The sequence below is a fragment of the Temnothorax nylanderi genome, unplaced genomic scaffold (assembly GCF_030848795.1).
Source record: "Temnothorax nylanderi isolate EJ_2023f unplaced genomic scaffold, tnyl_v1.0 TNYL_tig0015_pilon, whole genome shotgun sequence".
NCBI classification, from domain to species: domain Eukaryota; kingdom Metazoa; phylum Arthropoda; class Insecta; order Hymenoptera; family Formicidae; genus Temnothorax; species Temnothorax nylanderi.
Window position 1 is genome coordinate 703,665 of NW_027249077.1, and position 18,871 is coordinate 722,535.

At 35.9% G+C, this 18,871-nt stretch overlaps 3 protein-coding genes and 1 long non-coding RNA gene across 4 annotated transcripts; 2 read left to right on the forward strand and 2 right to left on the reverse strand.

Annotated features, from left to right (window-relative positions):
• Positions 1–6: 6 nt before the first annotated feature.
• LOC139768238 (DE-cadherin-like) lies at positions 7–9,506 on the forward strand. Its single transcript, XM_071698227.1, has 7 exons — positions 7–91; positions 4,284–4,419; positions 5,707–5,945; positions 7,131–7,319; positions 7,764–8,038; positions 8,168–8,441; positions 8,564–9,506. The coding sequence occupies exons 4-7, from the start codon at positions 7,179–7,181 to the stop codon at positions 9,287–9,289; spliced, it is 1,416 nt and encodes a 471-aa protein (XP_071554328.1). The 5' UTR covers positions 7–91; positions 4,284–4,419; positions 5,707–5,945; positions 7,131–7,178; the 3' UTR covers positions 9,290–9,506.
• On the reverse strand, positions 1,012–3,436 carry LOC139768239 (uncharacterized). The gene is made up of 2 exons (XR_011717316.1): positions 3,335–3,436; positions 1,012–3,181 (listed from the first exon to the last, which is right to left on the reverse strand). It is a non-coding gene; the product is annotated as an uncharacterized lncRNA (long non-coding RNA).
• Positions 9,507–14,543: 5,037 nt separating the features above from the next.
• LOC139768240 (uncharacterized) lies at positions 14,544–18,130 on the reverse strand. The gene is made up of 4 exons (XM_071698229.1): positions 17,828–18,130; positions 17,624–17,758; positions 15,580–15,722; positions 14,544–15,480 (listed from the first exon to the last, which is right to left on the reverse strand). Exons 1-4 carry the CDS (start codon positions 18,075–18,077, stop codon positions 15,109–15,111), a joined length of 900 nt encoding a protein of 299 aa, XP_071554330.1. The 5' UTR covers positions 18,078–18,130; the 3' UTR covers positions 14,544–15,108.
• On the forward strand, positions 16,209–17,569 carry LOC139768241 (RWD domain-containing protein 2A-like). Its single transcript, XM_071698230.1, has 3 exons — positions 16,209–16,615; positions 16,755–17,204; positions 17,287–17,569. The coding sequence occupies exons 1-3, from the start codon at positions 16,421–16,423 to the stop codon at positions 17,518–17,520; spliced, it is 879 nt and encodes a 292-aa protein (XP_071554331.1). The 5' UTR covers positions 16,209–16,420; the 3' UTR covers positions 17,521–17,569.
• Positions 18,131–18,871: the final 741 nt, after the last annotated feature.

The window sequence follows — 18,871 nt, forward strand, 5'->3', positions numbered from 1 at the left end:
GCGAGATGTCGCTAGTTTCCTATATGAGAGAAAGATGAGAGTGCCGAGAGTGGTCATGTCCGCGTTTTGGCTGTACCCGAATCCTATATAGGTAATGTGCACATTTTTGTGGTTCTCTTCCATGCTATGTCCACGATTTTTTTATTCTCTTTGGAAAAAAATAAACGCGTGGTCGCCACGCGCGTTAAGCCCCTTGCACAATGCCAGGCAACAGGCAATAGGAACAGGAAATAACCAAAAAATCGTTAATTACAACCAGGGTTGGGAAAGTTACTTTTTAAAAATAACTAGTTACAGTTACTCGTTACCGAGTCAAAAAAGTAACTAGTTACCGTTACTAGTTACTGATTCTCAAAAGTAACTCGTTACCGTTACAGTTACTTAAAAAGTAACGATTAGTTACTTTTTCAGTTACTTTTTTTAAATGTTAAAACAAGTTAAATCAAGAAACGACCTCTTGAAGGTTGACAGACAGAATTACCGATACTAAACATCCTTTCAACTGATGCATTGCTTCGTAAAGCCGTATTAAATTTAATGAAAAGTTTTTTTAATTTCGGGAAATCAATTTCAATTTCAATTAATCTTTATTTTACTCCCCTTCCGGGGTTAGAAAACCTTTACAAATTCTGCTGTACAAATAAAATTATATACATTCATAATATAATTTTTCTTATTTCTTCTTTCCCCGACCTGGTCATTTCCCTTCCCTTCATCTTCCATCCGGCACCCTTTTGGTCATCTCTTTCAGCTTCTTTTAATTCCGCACCCCTCTGACTTCCTCCTTTCTGTCGCTGCTCTTCCCTTTTCTTTCCGGCTCTCTCCCTCCTCTTGTTCGATGCCTTCCTTCTTTTTTATTCTACGTTCACTCTGCAAATAACTGCATTAAAGATTATTCTTACATTCTTACAATCTTACCTTCTTCTCCCCTTCCTCTCCCTTAATGCTTCTCTCTTTATCTCCCTTCATCTCTCCTTTTCATCCTAAGTTTCTCCTATTCTTTTTTCTTCCTATCTGCTTCGTCCTCGTCCGTATCCATAAGGAGATTCTCCTTCATCCTTTTCGCTCCTTCTTCCTCCACGGTCCTCTTTGGCCTCCCGCTTTCCTTTCCTCTCCTCTCTTTTCTCCTTTCTTTCTCCTCTCTTTCTCTTACCCTCGCTTCCACCGACTTGTCCTCGTCCATTTTCACCCTCAATCCGCTCTCTTCCTTTCTCTTTGCATCCAATACCTTCCGCTTATCCTCCTCAACATCATCTGTATTATTCTCTAATCTTTCTGACTAACTTGCCGTTGTATTAGCCTGCCTTCTTCTTCTCTCCAGCTCTGCCATCCATTTCTCTCCCTCTCCTTTACTATTCAGTATCCTTATGATCTTTCTCGCCAATTCCTTCTGGCTTCTCCTCCTCCTCTCCTCTTGTGCATCGCTCTAACACATGCTCCCATGTCTCTGGTTCTGCACCACATATTCTACAGCTTCTTTTCTCTATTGGTTCCCAATATCTTCCACCTCTCATCTCATTACCTATATAGCCTAAATCTCGCTATCCTAATCATGGACTTATCTTTCCCTTTTTTTCTCTAGGTATTCTGGCCTTCTGATTTCTGCTATCTCCCTGTACCACCTGTTATATCTATAGACTCTCTTACTCTTTCATCTCTCTCTTGACTCTGAATGTCTTTGTCTCTTCTTGTTATCTCCTCTATACTGCTCCAGCTATTTCCTCTTTTCCTTTTTATCTCCTCAGTTGCGTATCCTCTTTTTTCATAGAAGCTCCTTCTCTCTTCTTCCCAATTTGCCTTTTCCTTCCTGACATTCCTTTTTATTTCTTTCCAGCATTCTCTTGCAATCTCATTTCCCTCTCCCCTTTCCAGTTTTTCCTTGTATTTCATCTATATTCATTCCCTTTTACCAGCACTTACTCTCATTCTGTCCCTCTTGGTTTCCTCCCTTATCATGTATCCGGGTGTGCTCCAGTCTAGGCCCAATGTCCACCTTATATACCTTTCGTACATTCTTTCTATTTTCTCTCTCTTTTTCCATCCCCACACTTCTGCTCCATACAAAGCTATGCTTGCTACCATCAGCGAATCGTATAACTTAATTCTTCTTATCCAGTTTCCTCCAAATAACCTTTTTCCTATTCCCCAAACCTGTCTCATTACTATGGTAGCTTTCCTTACTCTTTCGTTTATATGCGCCTCCTGTCCTCCGTTCTTTTGGAATGTGTAGCCTAGATAGCAGAATTCCTTTACCTCCTCTATTTCTTCTCCCTTCCATTTCCATTCCATTTTCTTCATTTTACCTCCTCCCTTCCTGAATCTCATTACCTTTGTTTTCCCTACATTCACTCTCAGCTTTTTTCTGTCGAAATATTTCTCCAGTCTTTTCATCATCCTCTTCATCTCCTCTTCATCCTCTGCTATAGCTACTATATCGTCTGCGTATGCTAACGTCCAAAATTTTATTCTCCCTACTACCACGCCTCCATCTTGCCCCCTCCTCATTGTTTCCTCTAAGTCTGCCAGCAATAGTATGAAGAGCATAGCACTCAGCGGGCATCCCTGTCTGATTCCTTTGACCGTCCAGAAGCATGATCCCTTTTCTCCTTTCACTCTTACCACGCTTCTTGTCTCTTCGTACAGATCTCCTAGTTCTCAGCTGTTCACTAATCCCTTCTTTTTTCAGTACCTCCCAAATTTTTTCTCTGTTCACGGAGTAAAAATGCTGCTTTCAGATCAATAAATGCTGCCACTAGCTTCCCTCTTTTTTTGCTAACAGCCCTTCCAATTACATAATTCAGTGCGTATATATTCTCCATTGTACCCCTTCCTTTCCTGAACCCTGCCTGTGTTTCTGGTAATATTCTTCTTTCTTCCGCCTCCTTCTTCAATTTTTTCGCCAAAATTGCCGCGTATATTTTGTAGCTTGTGTTCATTAATGTCACCCCTCTGTAATCTTGTGCTTCTTTTCCTTCTCCTTTCTTTACTATTGGTACTATTATAAAATATAAGAAATAATATATAGAAGAGAATCAAAATTTACCTCTGATATCTGGAACGGGTAGCAAGCAGCCAAACAGCGTTTATTTCAAGCAGCGAGATGCTGCGGATCGCGAAAAGATTGGCGATGACTTTCCGAATACGCCGGTCGTATTAGTTTGATATATGATCTTACTTTTCACTAAAAATTTCAATTCAAGGTTAGGTTAGATTAGATTAGATTTATATCGTTACAGTTATACCATAATTGGATTTTGTTAGAAATGTAATAATGCTATTTTACATACGTTCTTTTCCTTGTTTCTTATTACACTTCTTATACCTATATACCTACCTGTATTTTCCCAAAAATCTACAGCGCTACTGACACGAACGCGCGATAGAGCTACAGGGGCTACAGGCTAGGTCCCAGGTCTGGTCTTTGTGACTGAACTAGTGTACACTCGTTGCACTTAAAATGAAATACATATACTACGTTTACGCGAGCGTTACTTCTGTAGTAACTTACGATAATTCCTTCGCGTAAACGGGATTTTGTAGTAACTTACGATAATTTACTCCGCGTAAACGGGTGAATTATCATAAGTTACTACAGAAGTAACGCTCGCGTAAACGTAGTAATAGGCTGCGTTCTGAAATTCATTGCCAGTACTGAAAATTTATAGTATATATAATATGAAGTATATACCAATATGAAGCTTGATAAATCATAATAAAAAATATTCAAATGCGTACACAAATTAACATTTTTACATAAAATTGTAGCAGTTTATTTTTACAATGTTGCTACAACATTATTACCGCATTTTTGCAGCAATGTTATTTCAGCAATGTTGCTTCAGCAATGTTGCTGAACTATTGCATTGCAATATGCAAGATTGCAATGTTGCTGCAATGTTGCTGCAGGGTCTTGTGCCGTATGGGATTATATATAAGCATTCTATTTAATTTAATTTATTGCGAAAAATATTACCTCAGCCAAGGTTCAAACATGGAACCTTCCTCATTCCGTGAAGGGTGTCGTACCAATTCGATCAATGAGGCGTGTGGTAATAACATGTAACTAAACAATAATTAAATAAAATTAATTAAATTATTTAAATATAGAAATTGATGTAATATAAGCATGATTATATATATAAGCATCAAAATTACATCAATTTAGAAGGACCAAAATCCATGGTCAAAACGATTAATCCCCCGGATATCTTTCGAGTGGGGCGCCTGCCTCGCGCCCAAGTAACACCCGCGCTAATAGCCGTCCGGTTCTCTTGCGCTTTCAGCTCGATGAAAATCACAACCACATGCCGGTGTTCTCCAATTGCTCGAATTACGCGCCGGTGGTGAAGGAGGAGGAACCGCCTGGCACGGTGGTGATTCAGGTGCACGCCGAGGATACGGTCCAGCCGGAGTAAGGAGGTATTGTATGGCAGCGCGACATCATCGTGTATATGTCACACCTGTCACTAGAGTTCCTATAATAAGAGTTAAGCCAATGTGGTGACGATTTTTGATTGGTCCCGCCAAATGTTTCAGCCAAGTTAGTGGGAGTGAGACAAGCTATAAGTAGAAGTGAGACAAAGCTATCATGGTCGCCATATGCTTCAGCTAAGAAGTTAGTGGGAGTGAGACAAAGCTAAAACGGTGTCCTAATTCTTATTATAGGAATTCTAACGTGTCACGCATAAAACGTCTGTGGTAAATTGTGCGCGTGGTAAAAAAAACAAAAGTTGTACACGCAAACCATTTTTATGAATTTTCAAAGTTTCGCGACCTCAAATTAAAACGGGAAAAAAGTTTATGATGCACAATCCGTGTTTGAGCTTGTTTTTAATCATGTACCGTGTCCCCGGTATATTTTTCACCATTCATTTATTATTTTGACGGATTTACTCGCATCAAAATGAGATCAGGCAAACGGAAATATCTTGTCGCATTATTAATTAATAAAGTAGAGATACGTACTATTTTCTCTCATCCCAACAAACCGCGATGAACGAAAATAGAGCGTATAGGCAAGTGATTATAATTCACTCGCGACATGTTATGCAGAAGAATTATTTTATACGACAAGAGTCTCATTTGATTTGAACTCGAAATCAAATGAATTTTTTATTAAAGAAGTTTTGAAATTGTTGAATTTGAAAACATGTTTAACTTAAAAACAAAATTATTATCTGTATCTGTACATAAATATAGAGTGGATGGAAATAACGTTGTAAACTGTGTTGTAAAAGAGAAAACATGTTTTTCAATATGTTTCAAATATATTTTAAATATGTTTCAAACATGTTTTAAATATGTTTCAGGCCAAATATTCCTATAAAAGTATTGTTTCTAGATATTCGAAACTTCTTTAATAATTTCAAGACTTGAGTTATTTTTCAAGATTTTCAGAAGTCTGATTTTAAATAATATTTTCAAAATAATTCATTTTTACATGATTAATTTGCTTAAAGATCTTCTAGGAAATATTTCTAGGAAGATATTGTTTCTAGATATTCGAGACTTCTTTAATAATTTCAAGACTAAACTGTTTTTTTAGATTTTTAGAAGTTTGATTTCGAATAATATTTCCGAAATAACTCGTATTTTCGTATGATTTGATTTTTATGAATTTATTTGAAGATCTTCGAAGGACAGATTCGAATTTCTATTACTAGCTCGATTATCCGACGATCGTCTGATCCGACCTCACATTTTCAGGTACCATTACATACAGCTTCGTGACCCGTGCTGACGAAAAGTTAAAATTCAAAATCAACAACAAGACGGGCTTCATCACGACGACCCAGAAGTTCGACAGGGACGAACCCGCCAGAGAGAAGGAGGCTTATCTCACGGTACTCGCAACAGATAATGGAAGACCGCAGCTGGATAACGGGTGCACATTTAAAGTCACCATAGAAGACATCAATGACAACGAACCCGTCTTCGACAAAGTGGTACGTCTCGCCAACTACCTAAGGCTTGCGAGAAAAGCGAGACATTGTAAAACGATTTGTAAGAGCAAAAGCAATAAAAGGCTCTAACAATTTCAGATATATATATATATATATATATATATATATATATATATATAATTTATTATCATTGAATTATTTATTATTTATTATTATTTAAATTTATTATTATTAAATTAGCATGCATGTACGTGTGGTCTTTTATGAATGGTAATTGTACCGTAAACACGATTCGTACGAAAATTGCATGGGATACATCACGCTAACAAGGGGAGGACCAGGTAGTGCCCTCACCGATTTAAATAAATTTTTAATATGTTGTAGAGTTAACTCCCCACTAATTAATGGTAAAGTGGCACGATGCAATACTCGAGTATTCGCAAGATATTTGCATCGAAAGTTACTTATTTAGTCCATTCGCCAGGTCGATTGAACATTTTTATCGAGGTTGTTGGCTTAAGTTAATGTTTTTTTTATGTTTTTTGGGTCGTAGAACAAGAATCTGTAAATAGTTTTTTCGTACCCTAGGCGTGCGCGCTCGCGCTCAATTGTACCACACGAGTTTTGCTCCTTTAATTTTAATTTATTTTATTTTTTTTGCTCCTTTTTTATCCTTTTTTGCTCCTAGAATACTCCGCAACGCGTAGGCAGTAATTACCTAAAAATTGACATATTTCCGTCAATAATGAAGATTTTGGAAAAATTCAACCGCCATTTTGTTCGTCGTGAAGAGAGGAACAAATTTTCTCTAGTTCATTTTTTTATAGGATGTATAGTTTGATCGCTAGGGCAATTTAAACAAATAAATTGTTAATAACTTTTTATTGCATCGACTTACGAAAAAACTATTTACAGATTCTTGTTCTACGACCCAAAAAACATAAAAAAACATTAACTTAAGCCAACAACCTCGATAAAAATGCTCAATCGAACTGGCGAATGGACTAAATAAGTAAATTTCGATGCAAATATCTTGCGAATGCTCGAGTATTGCATCGTGCCACTTTACCATTAATTAGTGGGGGGTTAACCCTACAACATATTAAAAATTTATTTAAATCGGTGAGGGCACTACCTGGTCCTCCCCTTGTAAGTGCATTTTAGAAGCCACGCGCACGTATTGTGCGATTGTCGGTTTTCACTAATACATTTTAGCTTGTTACGCAGGCATACACGGAACCTGTGCCGCAAGATTTACCGGTGGGTCGCCAGGTCATGTATGTGTCCGCCACCGATATCGACAATGGCAACAATTCCGTCGTACGGTATAGTCTGTCTCCTAAGAGACCGGATGATGAGGGATACTTTTGGATCGGCCGCGAGTCCGGTATCATATACCTCAACAAGGCTATAGACGTAAGTAATGCGAAGGTGGAACGATATTAAGAGGATAGCGCTTAAACGCAAACTCCGTCTTACTTCGAACAATGTTACTTCAAAACTAGAGCTTGTAACACTTATCTGATAGTTTAAGCGATAGTTCCGTCGTTTTTTATTAAATCGTTGTTCGAATTTTCATAATTCATCGGCAAAGTTTGTTACGTAAATGTATTCTCTTTCGCTTTTAGTAAACGTTTTGCGAGTAACGCCTGAAACAAAAATGTCCGTTGAATAATCGACAGAAATATTATCTTACTTCTCGTGTTTACTAAAAATAATATTCCCGAAACCCTGACAATTAAATAATAGAACGTATCGATCCATCTCTTTTTCGATAAGCTTCCGCTTCCCCGTTTTATTTAACAAAACACGTATGTATATATAAATGTCCTGCATTATGGTCATAATGAATTTGTACAGCGGAATCCAGGTTACAAATTTAATATGACGGCGACCGCCGAGGATCTTGGCGAAATCCCGCAGAGCAATGTCATTGATCTTGACATACGGGTTGTGGAGGCGCCAGCTTTTCTACCGAGGTCATCGGAGCCGATCAGACTTAAGGAGAATTTCAACGATTTCGATTCTAGCATTGTCCGTTTGAAAGCGGTTTCCAACATTGAAAATTCTAGTAATTCAGACGATTCGTATCTAACGTTTGAGCTCGAGACCGGCAACAAGGGGGACACTTTTAGGTACTACACGAATTGCGCTTACCGTGTTTTCACTCTATGTAATATGAAACGAAACATGTTAACGATTGCGAACCAAAGCGCGTTTTCAACGAGACTTGAACAAAGTATTTTATTTCACGCTTATTACAGATTGGAATCCGATGATAAAGATGTAGCAGATATCAAGCTCTCTCAGCCTCTTGATTACGAGAGTAACACGCAATACTCATTAACAGTGAAAGTACAAAACAATTATGAGTTAGCTGCTGAAACGGTGGTCAATATCGAAGTTCTAGACGTAAATGACAACATTCCAGTCTTCCGTGGTGTCAAAAGTGGAAGCGTGTTAGAGAACGAACCCCGAGGAGTTCCTGTGATGCAAGTGCGAGCCATTGACCTTGATGGAACGTCCGCTAATAATCAGGTATTAAAATTTCATAAGTCATATTTTGTGTGCTGTAAGAGCGTCTTTTATTACAACTTATACGTCAAAAGTTTTATTATGTCTTGCACTTAACGCAATATCACGACTTTCATCCTCAAAAGGTTAGCTACAAGTTGGACAACTTCAAGGACCTCTTTGCCATTGACCCGCAAACTGGTAATGTCACTACGTTAGTGACATTTGACAGAGAAGATAAAGATATCTACAATGTGTTAATAATAGCAACGGATAATGCTCCGAGTGCTTTGTTCAGAACCGGCGAGCACAATAAAGGACGACAGACGTTCCAAATCGAAATCGCTGATGAGAACGACAATCCTCCTCGTTTCACCCAGAAAGTGTACACTCATATTTCGATTTACGAAAACGCCAACATTAACGCGCCCGTGACTGAAGTCAAAGCCATCGATCCCGATACGGCGAGCTCTGTCACGTACAGCATCATATCGGGAAACACCGACGACAGTTTTTATATTGAAGCTACAACGGGAATGATTCGCGTAAACAAGCCGCTCGATTATGAAAAAATCACCAAGTACAATCTGACTGTGAGAACGTTCGACGGTGTGTTTAATGACACGGCGCAAGTCGAGATTTTTATTGAAAACGTTAATGACAATCCGCCGGTCTTCGAAGACTTCAACAAAAATCCGACGATAGAGAAATCCGGCGATCCTGGCATGACAAAGACCATCTCTATTATATCTATTATATCTATTTTAGTTTGCGTATTAATTGTTGCGTTAATATTGCTCGTGGCGGTAATTATTGTGCACAGGAGAAAAACTGATCCTTTCCTTTTTTTCTCTTTTAACTCAATTACTTAAACATAATTATAACTATAATTATAATTATTATACATACTGCATTTTGACGGATTATAATAAGCGACACTCCATATTAGTTAGAAGTATCAAATACTTCGTCGATTATTCTGTTTGGAGACTTATACTTATTATTAGGGAATAATAATGTACAGAGCGACTTAGAAAAACTGCCGAAATTTTTGTTAAAATTTTCAAAATAAAGATCAAAGAAAACGCACGTGAGAAAAGTTAATGATACACATATAACCTAGCTGTTCCTTCTTTTTTCTTTTATTTCGAGTCTTTCGAGAACTCTACAGTTCTAACTATCATTTTACCGCGAGAGATATTTTGCACAAAATCTTTCGTTAACATTGCTTAAATTCCAGTATTAGATATGTATAGAATTCCGTGCCGAAATTTGGGATAGAGTTCTGTTAATAATTTCATGTACTGTATATTGCGAGAGAAATTTGGAAAATTAAAATACACGTATGCCCTGGCGGAAAAATTTCTATGAATAACTACAAAATTTGACTAAAAATAGAAATTTGTACATTTCTATTGAAATATTTAATTTTTTGTAGAAATAATTATTTTTTTGTAGAAATATCTACGAAATAGTACCATAAATTACAATGTTCTCAAATCAAGAAATTATTGCAAGTAGTATTTCATGAAAAACTATAATTTAATAAAAAATAGTACAAAAATCTACAAATTTTAAAAATTTAAGAAGAAACAAAATCTTAAAAAATTAAAACATCTGTTTACTTGGAAAATACTACAATTATTTATAAATGATTATAGAAATCTACCACAATTTACGTATTGTAAAACTGTGCAACTTAGAATCCAATTCAGTTTTTAGTTTCTCATAAAATACTACAATTTTGTACGAATAGTAACAAATACCGATTTGTTTGTACAGCTCAAAAATGTATTACAATTATGGCTAATTAAAATTTGTACTTTTTAGTTAAATGTTACAAGTTTTTACACAAATCTTCCAAAATTTATGTATTATTAATAACTCTTTAATTTGCAGATGTTAAAATACTTATGTTTTTATTTTCGTATAGTTTGCTGTAAGACCCAATAGAAAAATACACAAATGTACAATTTTTTACCTTATTAAATTTCTGACTCGTGAATGATTGTAATTTCGCATATAATACTACAAGGTCCTATAAAAAACAACAAAATTCTTAGCCTTTTACGAATCGTGAATCCATGAAAATCTACATAGCCCAGTCAAATTAAGATTTTTGGATGAAAAAATTGCCGGCAAGCTGGAAATTGGTATACAGGTTCATTTTAGTGTTCTTTTAAACATACTAAAAGTCCCCATACATAGAGCGTGAGCCGGCTGCGCTATCTTGAAAAAAAGAGTACAAAAATGGGTTTTTTGCGAATAACTCGGAAATTATTAGTTTCACGGGAAAGAACATTCAGAGCGAAAATGTAGCTGATAAAATTCCTCGCAATTTGGTTTTTTGTAGAACTTCGTACGATCATTAGTTCCCGAGATAGATTTTTTTGAAACATCGGGCAAATGAGGAAAGAGCTGTTTCTTCGAGCGTTTTTTCAAAATATCTGTTCTGGCTGTCCGAAAGTAAAAAATGCATACAATGAAAGTGAAAGAGAATTAAATTATCTACAAAATGCATTATTTATGTTATACCGCGCGACTAATATTTCTGGAAATCTTACGGTTTAAATGAAATTTTGACTTTCGGAAATTATGAGAATAAATATTTCCTCGCAATATAAGTCGGAAATGGGTAGTCCTACGTAAAAAATTGTTAAAATCAAATAGAAAGGTTATTAAATTTTCATTATTTTGGTTTTTGACCGATTTGCATACGACTAATAGTATTTTTGATATCCGTAAAAGAAACGGTTTTTAGGTACACTTCTCAAAATGGCGGACTTCCGAGTTATCTTTTTTAAAAAAATACATGATATAGCCTTTTAAATATTTGTTTATGTTAAAAATTTCTTAATAATTTATAGTTTTTTTTTACAAAACATGACATAAAAATACTTTAGAAAAAATAATATCGACATTTTTTCAAAAGTTTATATGCATATGTATGTGATCCTGCAGTGGAACCGGTTTTGAAATGAAAGTTTTTAAAGAATTGTCATTTCAATTATGCCTTTTTTAAGAGTTTTCGTAAAAAAATGGGGTTTGCCACACACTTTTTTGTAATTTTCTCAGTTTCTATGAGAGATACGTACAAAATGCTTCAGACCAAATTTGAAGCTTATAAAATTTCCTGAAAAACAGTATATTCGGCATTAATATGTGACCAACAATTATACCAACAACAGATGCTAGAATAATGTTGCTCTTTTTTCCTCAGTTTACCGTAATTTTTAATGATTTAAATATTGTCGAAAAAATTTATTTCGAAATTTTTGCGGTCGACGTAAGTTTCAAATTTCATTATACATGATGTAAGCTTCCCGTTGGTCTTTGGGTTAAATTTTTAAGACGGGTAGTATTCGAGATATAGGGTGTCGAAAGTGGCCGCAACAAATTTCTGTTTCATATGCAGAGGCGAGCACACAGTGCAAGTAAGGGATGCATATTTATTGTTGATATACTAATAATTAAACCAATAAAAACATAAAAAACTGCGTACATAACCTAAAATAAAATTTATAAAGAAATATTAATGTCAAAACGTAAATATAATAAAACACAATAATAAAAATAATAATAATAAATAATAATAATAATAAAAAATAATACAATAACTATTATTACATATTATATAAATATTATGTATGATGTAATATGTGTGCGTGAGGGCATGCGTATGCGCTTGTGTAGTACAATAAAAGTAAGCTTCCCCCGCACGCGCACACATATTACATCATACATAATATTTATATAATATGTAATAATAGTTATTGTATTATTTTTTATTATTATTATTATTAAAATATATATTAAAATAAATTAGAATACGCATGTAAAATTATAGACAAAATTCTTTTTTTAAATATTTGTATACTTAATATATATTTCTTAAATATAAAATTACAAATAGAATTCTTTTATATTTTACACAATTTTCGCATCATACTTTCAACTTTTTACTGATTTTAATGCAATTGCATGTACCGTATATTGCGAGAGAAATTTAGGAAATTCAAATATACATAAAATATATATCTATTAAAATACACACGTATATTGGAATACGCATGAAAATTATGAGCAAAATGTTTTTATATTTGTATAATTTTATTATATTTCTTAAATATTACAAATTCTTAAATATTAAATATTACAAATAAAATTACAAACAGAATTATTTCATATGCAATTATTATATATTTCTCTTAAATATATAAAATTATAAGCAGAATTCTTTTATACTTGCACAACTCTCACATCGCACTTTGAACTTTTTACTGATTCTAATGCATTTACGTCTGTCACTCATAGCGCGGATTAATCGTAACTCGCGAACTCGCGCGGTCTCGACATTAGGACTTTCAATTTTAATTAAAAATTCGTACGATAATTGCGATGAAGAAAAGAAAGAGAGAATGATAAACTTTGTATATTAATAATAAGTAATCGTGACCCACTTCAGAGAACAAAATCAGGCTCCCAGAATTATACAATACAAATTGTTGATGTAAATTGCGGCGAGAGTGAGTCATTTCCCGCGAATATTTATCTCACGGCCAGTCACAAGTTAATTAGTCAACGTAATAACAAATTAATAAATATCGTCCGGCTGTTACACGATGATCGATTTCGTTTTGCCAAGGAGATTCACATTGTTTACATTTTACTGTATTTTCTCGATATACAAAAGGATTTCTACATTGCACCGTATCTTCTCGAATATGCAGAGAATGATCGGAGAAAGAAAAAAAGAAAGAAAGGAAAGAAAAAATTCAATGGAGACACAAGCGTCGCCACTAGGTGCTGCTTTAATTACTAAGAAAATGCAGGTTTAGTGGAAATTACGATGCACTTTAGATAAGCGCGTCACTTACGTGAAAAAACCTTTCGACCAACTTCTCGATTTACCGGCTTTTAGCCTAAGAGGCTGAATTTACTAGGCTATTACACTAATTCACGGTTCATTATTCTATTGGCCGGCGTTTAGCTAAATTCCTAGGATTTTAGCTAACGGGCTGATTTTTCTAAATGCCTACGACATATATATATATATATATATATATATATATATATATATATATAAAATCTCATATTATATTACTTGATATAAAATATTTTAACTTGATATAAAATATTATATTACTTGATATAAACTCACATAATTGACTTGCAAGTAATATAAAACTAAACACATAATAGACATGCACATGGATGGGCTATGAAATATAGAAACAAAATGGACATATTACACATATAATAAAATAATAAATATAATTAATATTCAATTTTTTTTTAAAGTTAGAATATATGCAACAGGAAGATAATTTCTGCTCCTCTCGGGTTTATATACATATTGAAAAAGATTTCTAAGTATTGCTTTGTTGAATCATTTGTACAATATTTAATCCTGATAAAGATATAAAAGGGCACGAAAGAAATCTTATTTTAAAGATCTCATCTTAAAATCTTATATTTGGGAGGAGAATGAGAGAGAAAATAAAGTAATATACTTACTAACTAGTGAATATCGACTGTCTTTCTCTGTCATACTTATATCAATTTATTTTTATTTTATTAAAATGCAATACATAAATACGTTGATCCAATCTCCATCGTCCTTGGGATGTGAATTATCATGAAGATAGTCTCGCATCAGTATCCCGTTAACGGATTCCTTAACGAATATATCATTTATCTTAAAATTAGGAACGGGACATTTCCAGTTATTTATCGTCTGTACTTTCAAATTGGCGAACTGCAGGACCTGATTAGGTTCCGATTCCACGTATTTAACAGTATGTTTAATTCCGCCATCCGTAATTATACGATGAACATGACAATTCGTCTTACACTTGACTGTAATTTTTTTACCATGCAAGATTGCATGCTTGGCATCTTCTGTCCTTTCTGCCAACAGGCTGCGCGTTAGATTTAATTTGGCAACTGTACTATTGTACCGTTTCGTCAAACGGACCAATTCCTCTGCGTTCTGACCGTTTATCTGGCAACATTTAAATCCAGATTTTTATTATTTTTATTAATCGATTTAAAATATAAAATGCTATTTTTTTATTTAAACTAACAAAGAGTGAGAGACAATGTCTTACGTTTTGCACACGAAGCTGACCGATGTGTGCGTTCGAAATCACGGGACTTTTTAAATCTGGAAGTTTTACGAAGGTTCTCTGAGACGCCTTGCGCTTTGTCTCGGTACACCAAGCAGCTATTTCCTCCTGCATTTCCTCCCATGTTTTCTTCACGGTCCAAGTGGGTCTCAAAAACTTCCATTCTCCGACCTGATTATACACCACTAGCACGTCTTCGTCTTCGTACAAGCGAATAGAATGAATTTGTCGAATGTTCGATAATTTCGTGCTCAATTCCTAAAATCTCCAGCCGTTGTACTGATAAATTCCCACGGTACCCTGCTCTAATGCGAGAAGGATGACAGTGTTTTCCATCGTCAGGGAATGAATATACCTCGTCGGAGCGATTTTTTGAAACGGTACAAAGCGGCCGTACATCTCCTTATACAAGATTGTGGACTCGTTACCGGCCAAAACCAGAAAACGCTCTTCGAAATGACCCTCTTTGAAATGAAACGAACTGACGTTAGCATAACGTAATTTCTGCATTTCTACGAATCTATTAGAACGCACGGAAAACCGGAGTATCTTCGTGAGCGATCCTATACGACGACGACGTGCATGAAACTCTTGTTCTGGAAGGGCAAGAGCTTTCTCGCTCCATAGAGCAACGTGTCGATCTTGTCGAAATTCTCGCCAAGCCAAACGTATATAAATATTCTCTTTTCCGTCGCGATTCCCAAATACAGCTGATTCTTTCCGACCCACATAGACATATGCACCACTTCGGGAATTTCGAACTCCTGCTTGAACCGCAATTCGTACCTTCCGCTTTCGTTTTTGCTGAGGCGCAGAATGATGATTCCGTCGGTATCTTTCTGCACAGCTATAAGCGTACCAGCGCTGTAATTATTTACGATTATCCGTTTTCCATTGAATTGCGGATACGTTCCGACGAGTTGAGCTTTATCATCCTGTGAAAGACATTGTTGTAATTTAAAAAAAAGGTAGTGTTTTTCCTGTTATTCCGGCATAAAATAAGATGTGCTTGAATATAACTGTAATCGACATACAACAAATTGATAAAGTAACATGTTTGAAGAATCGACGGCAGCTGCAAATCGATGTCCATCTTGTATGGAAAAGAAGGCCGTATCTTGAAAGTCCGACAATTCGAGTAGTAAGGTCTCTTCGAAACATTGCAACACATTCACACCTGTAAATAAAATTAGTTTGAAATTGCAATCAAATGAGAATTCGTAAAATTCATTTCTCATCTCAATTATATCTACAGAATTCGACGATGATATCTAATGATTTTTTTCAGGCTTATAAAGCAATGACAAGAACTAAAGTAACAAATAAAAAAACAGATGATTTTTTAATATCGCTAATATTTATCCATAATCTATTAAATTCTAGAAATAATACTCTGTAAATGAGCATTATTACATTTGAAAACTTGCAATCTCAAAACTTTCCCTTATTTTATTCAGTTTTGATTTAATTCTTGAATACTTTGAGACTTTATTATTTCAAACACCTTTTCCTTAAAAATATCCTTATTCACGGTAATAAATTCAACAATTGGATAAAGTAAGAACAATTTTTATAAACAAAGTCTCAGAACGAAGTAATTAATGAACGAAAAAGTATAACGAGGCATGAATAAGATAAAAAGAGTACGCGCGGCAACGTGCTCCGATTTCGAAACGCAACCGCGCGGTAGGACTTCTTATTGACATCATCAACATCAGCTGATCTCTCGATAAACTTAACGTCTGGGCGATATACACCAGTGTTTCGTGTTATCGTCTCGGCTCGACCGAACCGATCATCGTCGAAAACCGAGCGCGGCGCGCAGCAAATCGTGGACTGATCCATCGTCCTGTCGTATGTGTCGTCGTTCGAAGCATGTCCACTCCGAAAGAGATGACGGAGACCCTGACGGCGCAGGTGAACGAGCTGCAGGCACTGCAGTCCGTCTATCCGTCCGAGCTGACTGTGGCGGACTATGGGGTTTTGGCTGACATCACCGAGTACATCGAGCGCCCCGACCGGGACCCACCGCGATGGCTGGAGTACGCTATCGCGGTCCCGTTGAAAGGTGTAATATAACATTTACTTATGACATAACGTTGCCACGGTGTATGCGCCTTAACTGTTTACTTCAATGTTTCTCCAAATTTTTCTTCTACATATGCCAGCCATATATGTTGCATCATTAACATGTTGCTTGTGCCACTAGGGGAGTATCGAGCTACTGGTGAACTTGCCGACTAACTACCCGAAGGAGCAGTCCGAAGTGTATGCGAGAGGCTCTTGCTTGGACCGAACGCAGCAGGCACTGCTGAACAAGGAACTTTCTGTCCTCGTCAAGGCCCAAGAGGCGGGCGAGCCTTGCATCTATACCCTGATATCGTGGCTGCAGGACAACGCCGATACTTATCTCGAAGCTTCCGTGCGTAATCAAACGGTTAAGCACAGCGACGCGAGTAAAAGCGGCACGGAAGATCGGGTCCCGGTGGCCTTCTCCAGATATTGGATCTACAGTCATCACATGTACGGCAAGTCCAAGAGACAGGACGTGGCTAGCTTGGCGAAAGAGAACTCCATCACGGGATTCTGCTTGGCCGGCAAACCGGGGATAATTTGTATGGAGGGAAGTCTGGAAGATTGCGACTACTGCTGGGAGAGAGTAACGTCAATATAATGATCTCTTCCGTATCTTAATATTTGATATAATAAGAATGTCTCACATTTGTACAATTCTTTTGCAGATCAGGTTTATGAACTGGCACAGGATATTAATAAAATTATTGGAGAAAGAGGAGGACTGCAACAATGTGGACAGAATGCGCAAATTTACGGACTTCCAAGAAATCTCCTTTCCCACTACTGAGCGTCACAACGACATGGGTCAACTTCTCAAATACCTAACTGATCGCGACTGCCAGCACGCGTTCAAGGAGCTTTTTGGAATAGAAGGAAAATTCAGCAAATTTTCGGATTGATACAATTATATAAAAGTAGCAGCGTTAAATATATATCTTGTCTAATTTCCTTCAGTCTCCCTGGATTTTTGTACAAATGATACGTGTGAAATGTTTTGCTCACCTCTACTGCGCTCATTCTGAAGGCCCCTCTTTTGGCGCTTGATTTTCTGAAGGATCGCTTCGGTCGTATCATTCATATATTTCGCAATTTCGTTGTTAATATTATTCAAAGTGGTACTGTTTAATGCATCGTACGCTAAAAATGTTTCAAAAATAAGGACGGTAATTTTTATAATATTCAAGTACCAGGTAATTAATATTTTACCATGACTGAGATTTTTTAAGTATTCCGTCGTTCGATCGAGTATCGCGTACAAATCTTCCGTTGAATAAGGGGAATGTTCGCACTGTGTCACACATATTAACGTGAAAATCAAGAGGAGCTCTCGTAACATATTCGCACAAAGTAGTCTCTCAAAGCTACCGATCACGACTGATTCACAACGCGAGCTCGCCGCCCAATAGTGTGTATTGTGTTTACAGTTTTTCTGTACATAGTTCCTACCTTTCCGCATTCCAGTCTGTAACAGGTATACATAAACGCCAATATAAATCTCACTGTGTACGTATATATGTAGGAAGCCTCAGAATTTCTCATTTACATTTACACTTTAATAAATGGAATAATCAATTTATTCTTACCAAGTAAATAATAAAATAAATTGAGCAAAATAAGTGATTGAGAATGAAAGAGTTTGTAAATATGTCGAATTGAATGTTGATGATAATAAAATTTTATTTTATTTTATATAAATATATATATATACTTATGTATGTTCAGAAAGTTCAATTTACAAATCTTAGCTAATAGTGGCGTAGCGTAAAAATTCATTGGTAAGAAATTGCCCTGGGATCCCTGCTAAAAATGACCGATTGAATCCGATTAAAAATTTTGAATCCGCATGAATCTGGATTCTTGATCCGGAAATCACGGATTTATAACGATTACACCGACTGAAAACGATTGAAACGGATTGGTATTCAACGATGTAATTTTAATCGGTTCCTATCGGTTTGAATCGTTATGATTTCGTAACGATTACACCGATCGAAACCGATTGAAACGGATTCGTAATCAATTAACGATGTAATTTCAATCGGTTCCTATCGGTTTGAATTGTCATAATTTCATAACGATTATACCGATTGGAAACGATTGAAACGGATTCGTACTCAAGGATGTAATTTCACTCGTTTTCTATCGGTTTGAATCGGTCTTAGTCAATCGTTTAAATCGTTATGATTTCGTGAACCCCGAAATCACGAAATTATAATGATTTATACGGATTGACTGACCGAATCAAACTGA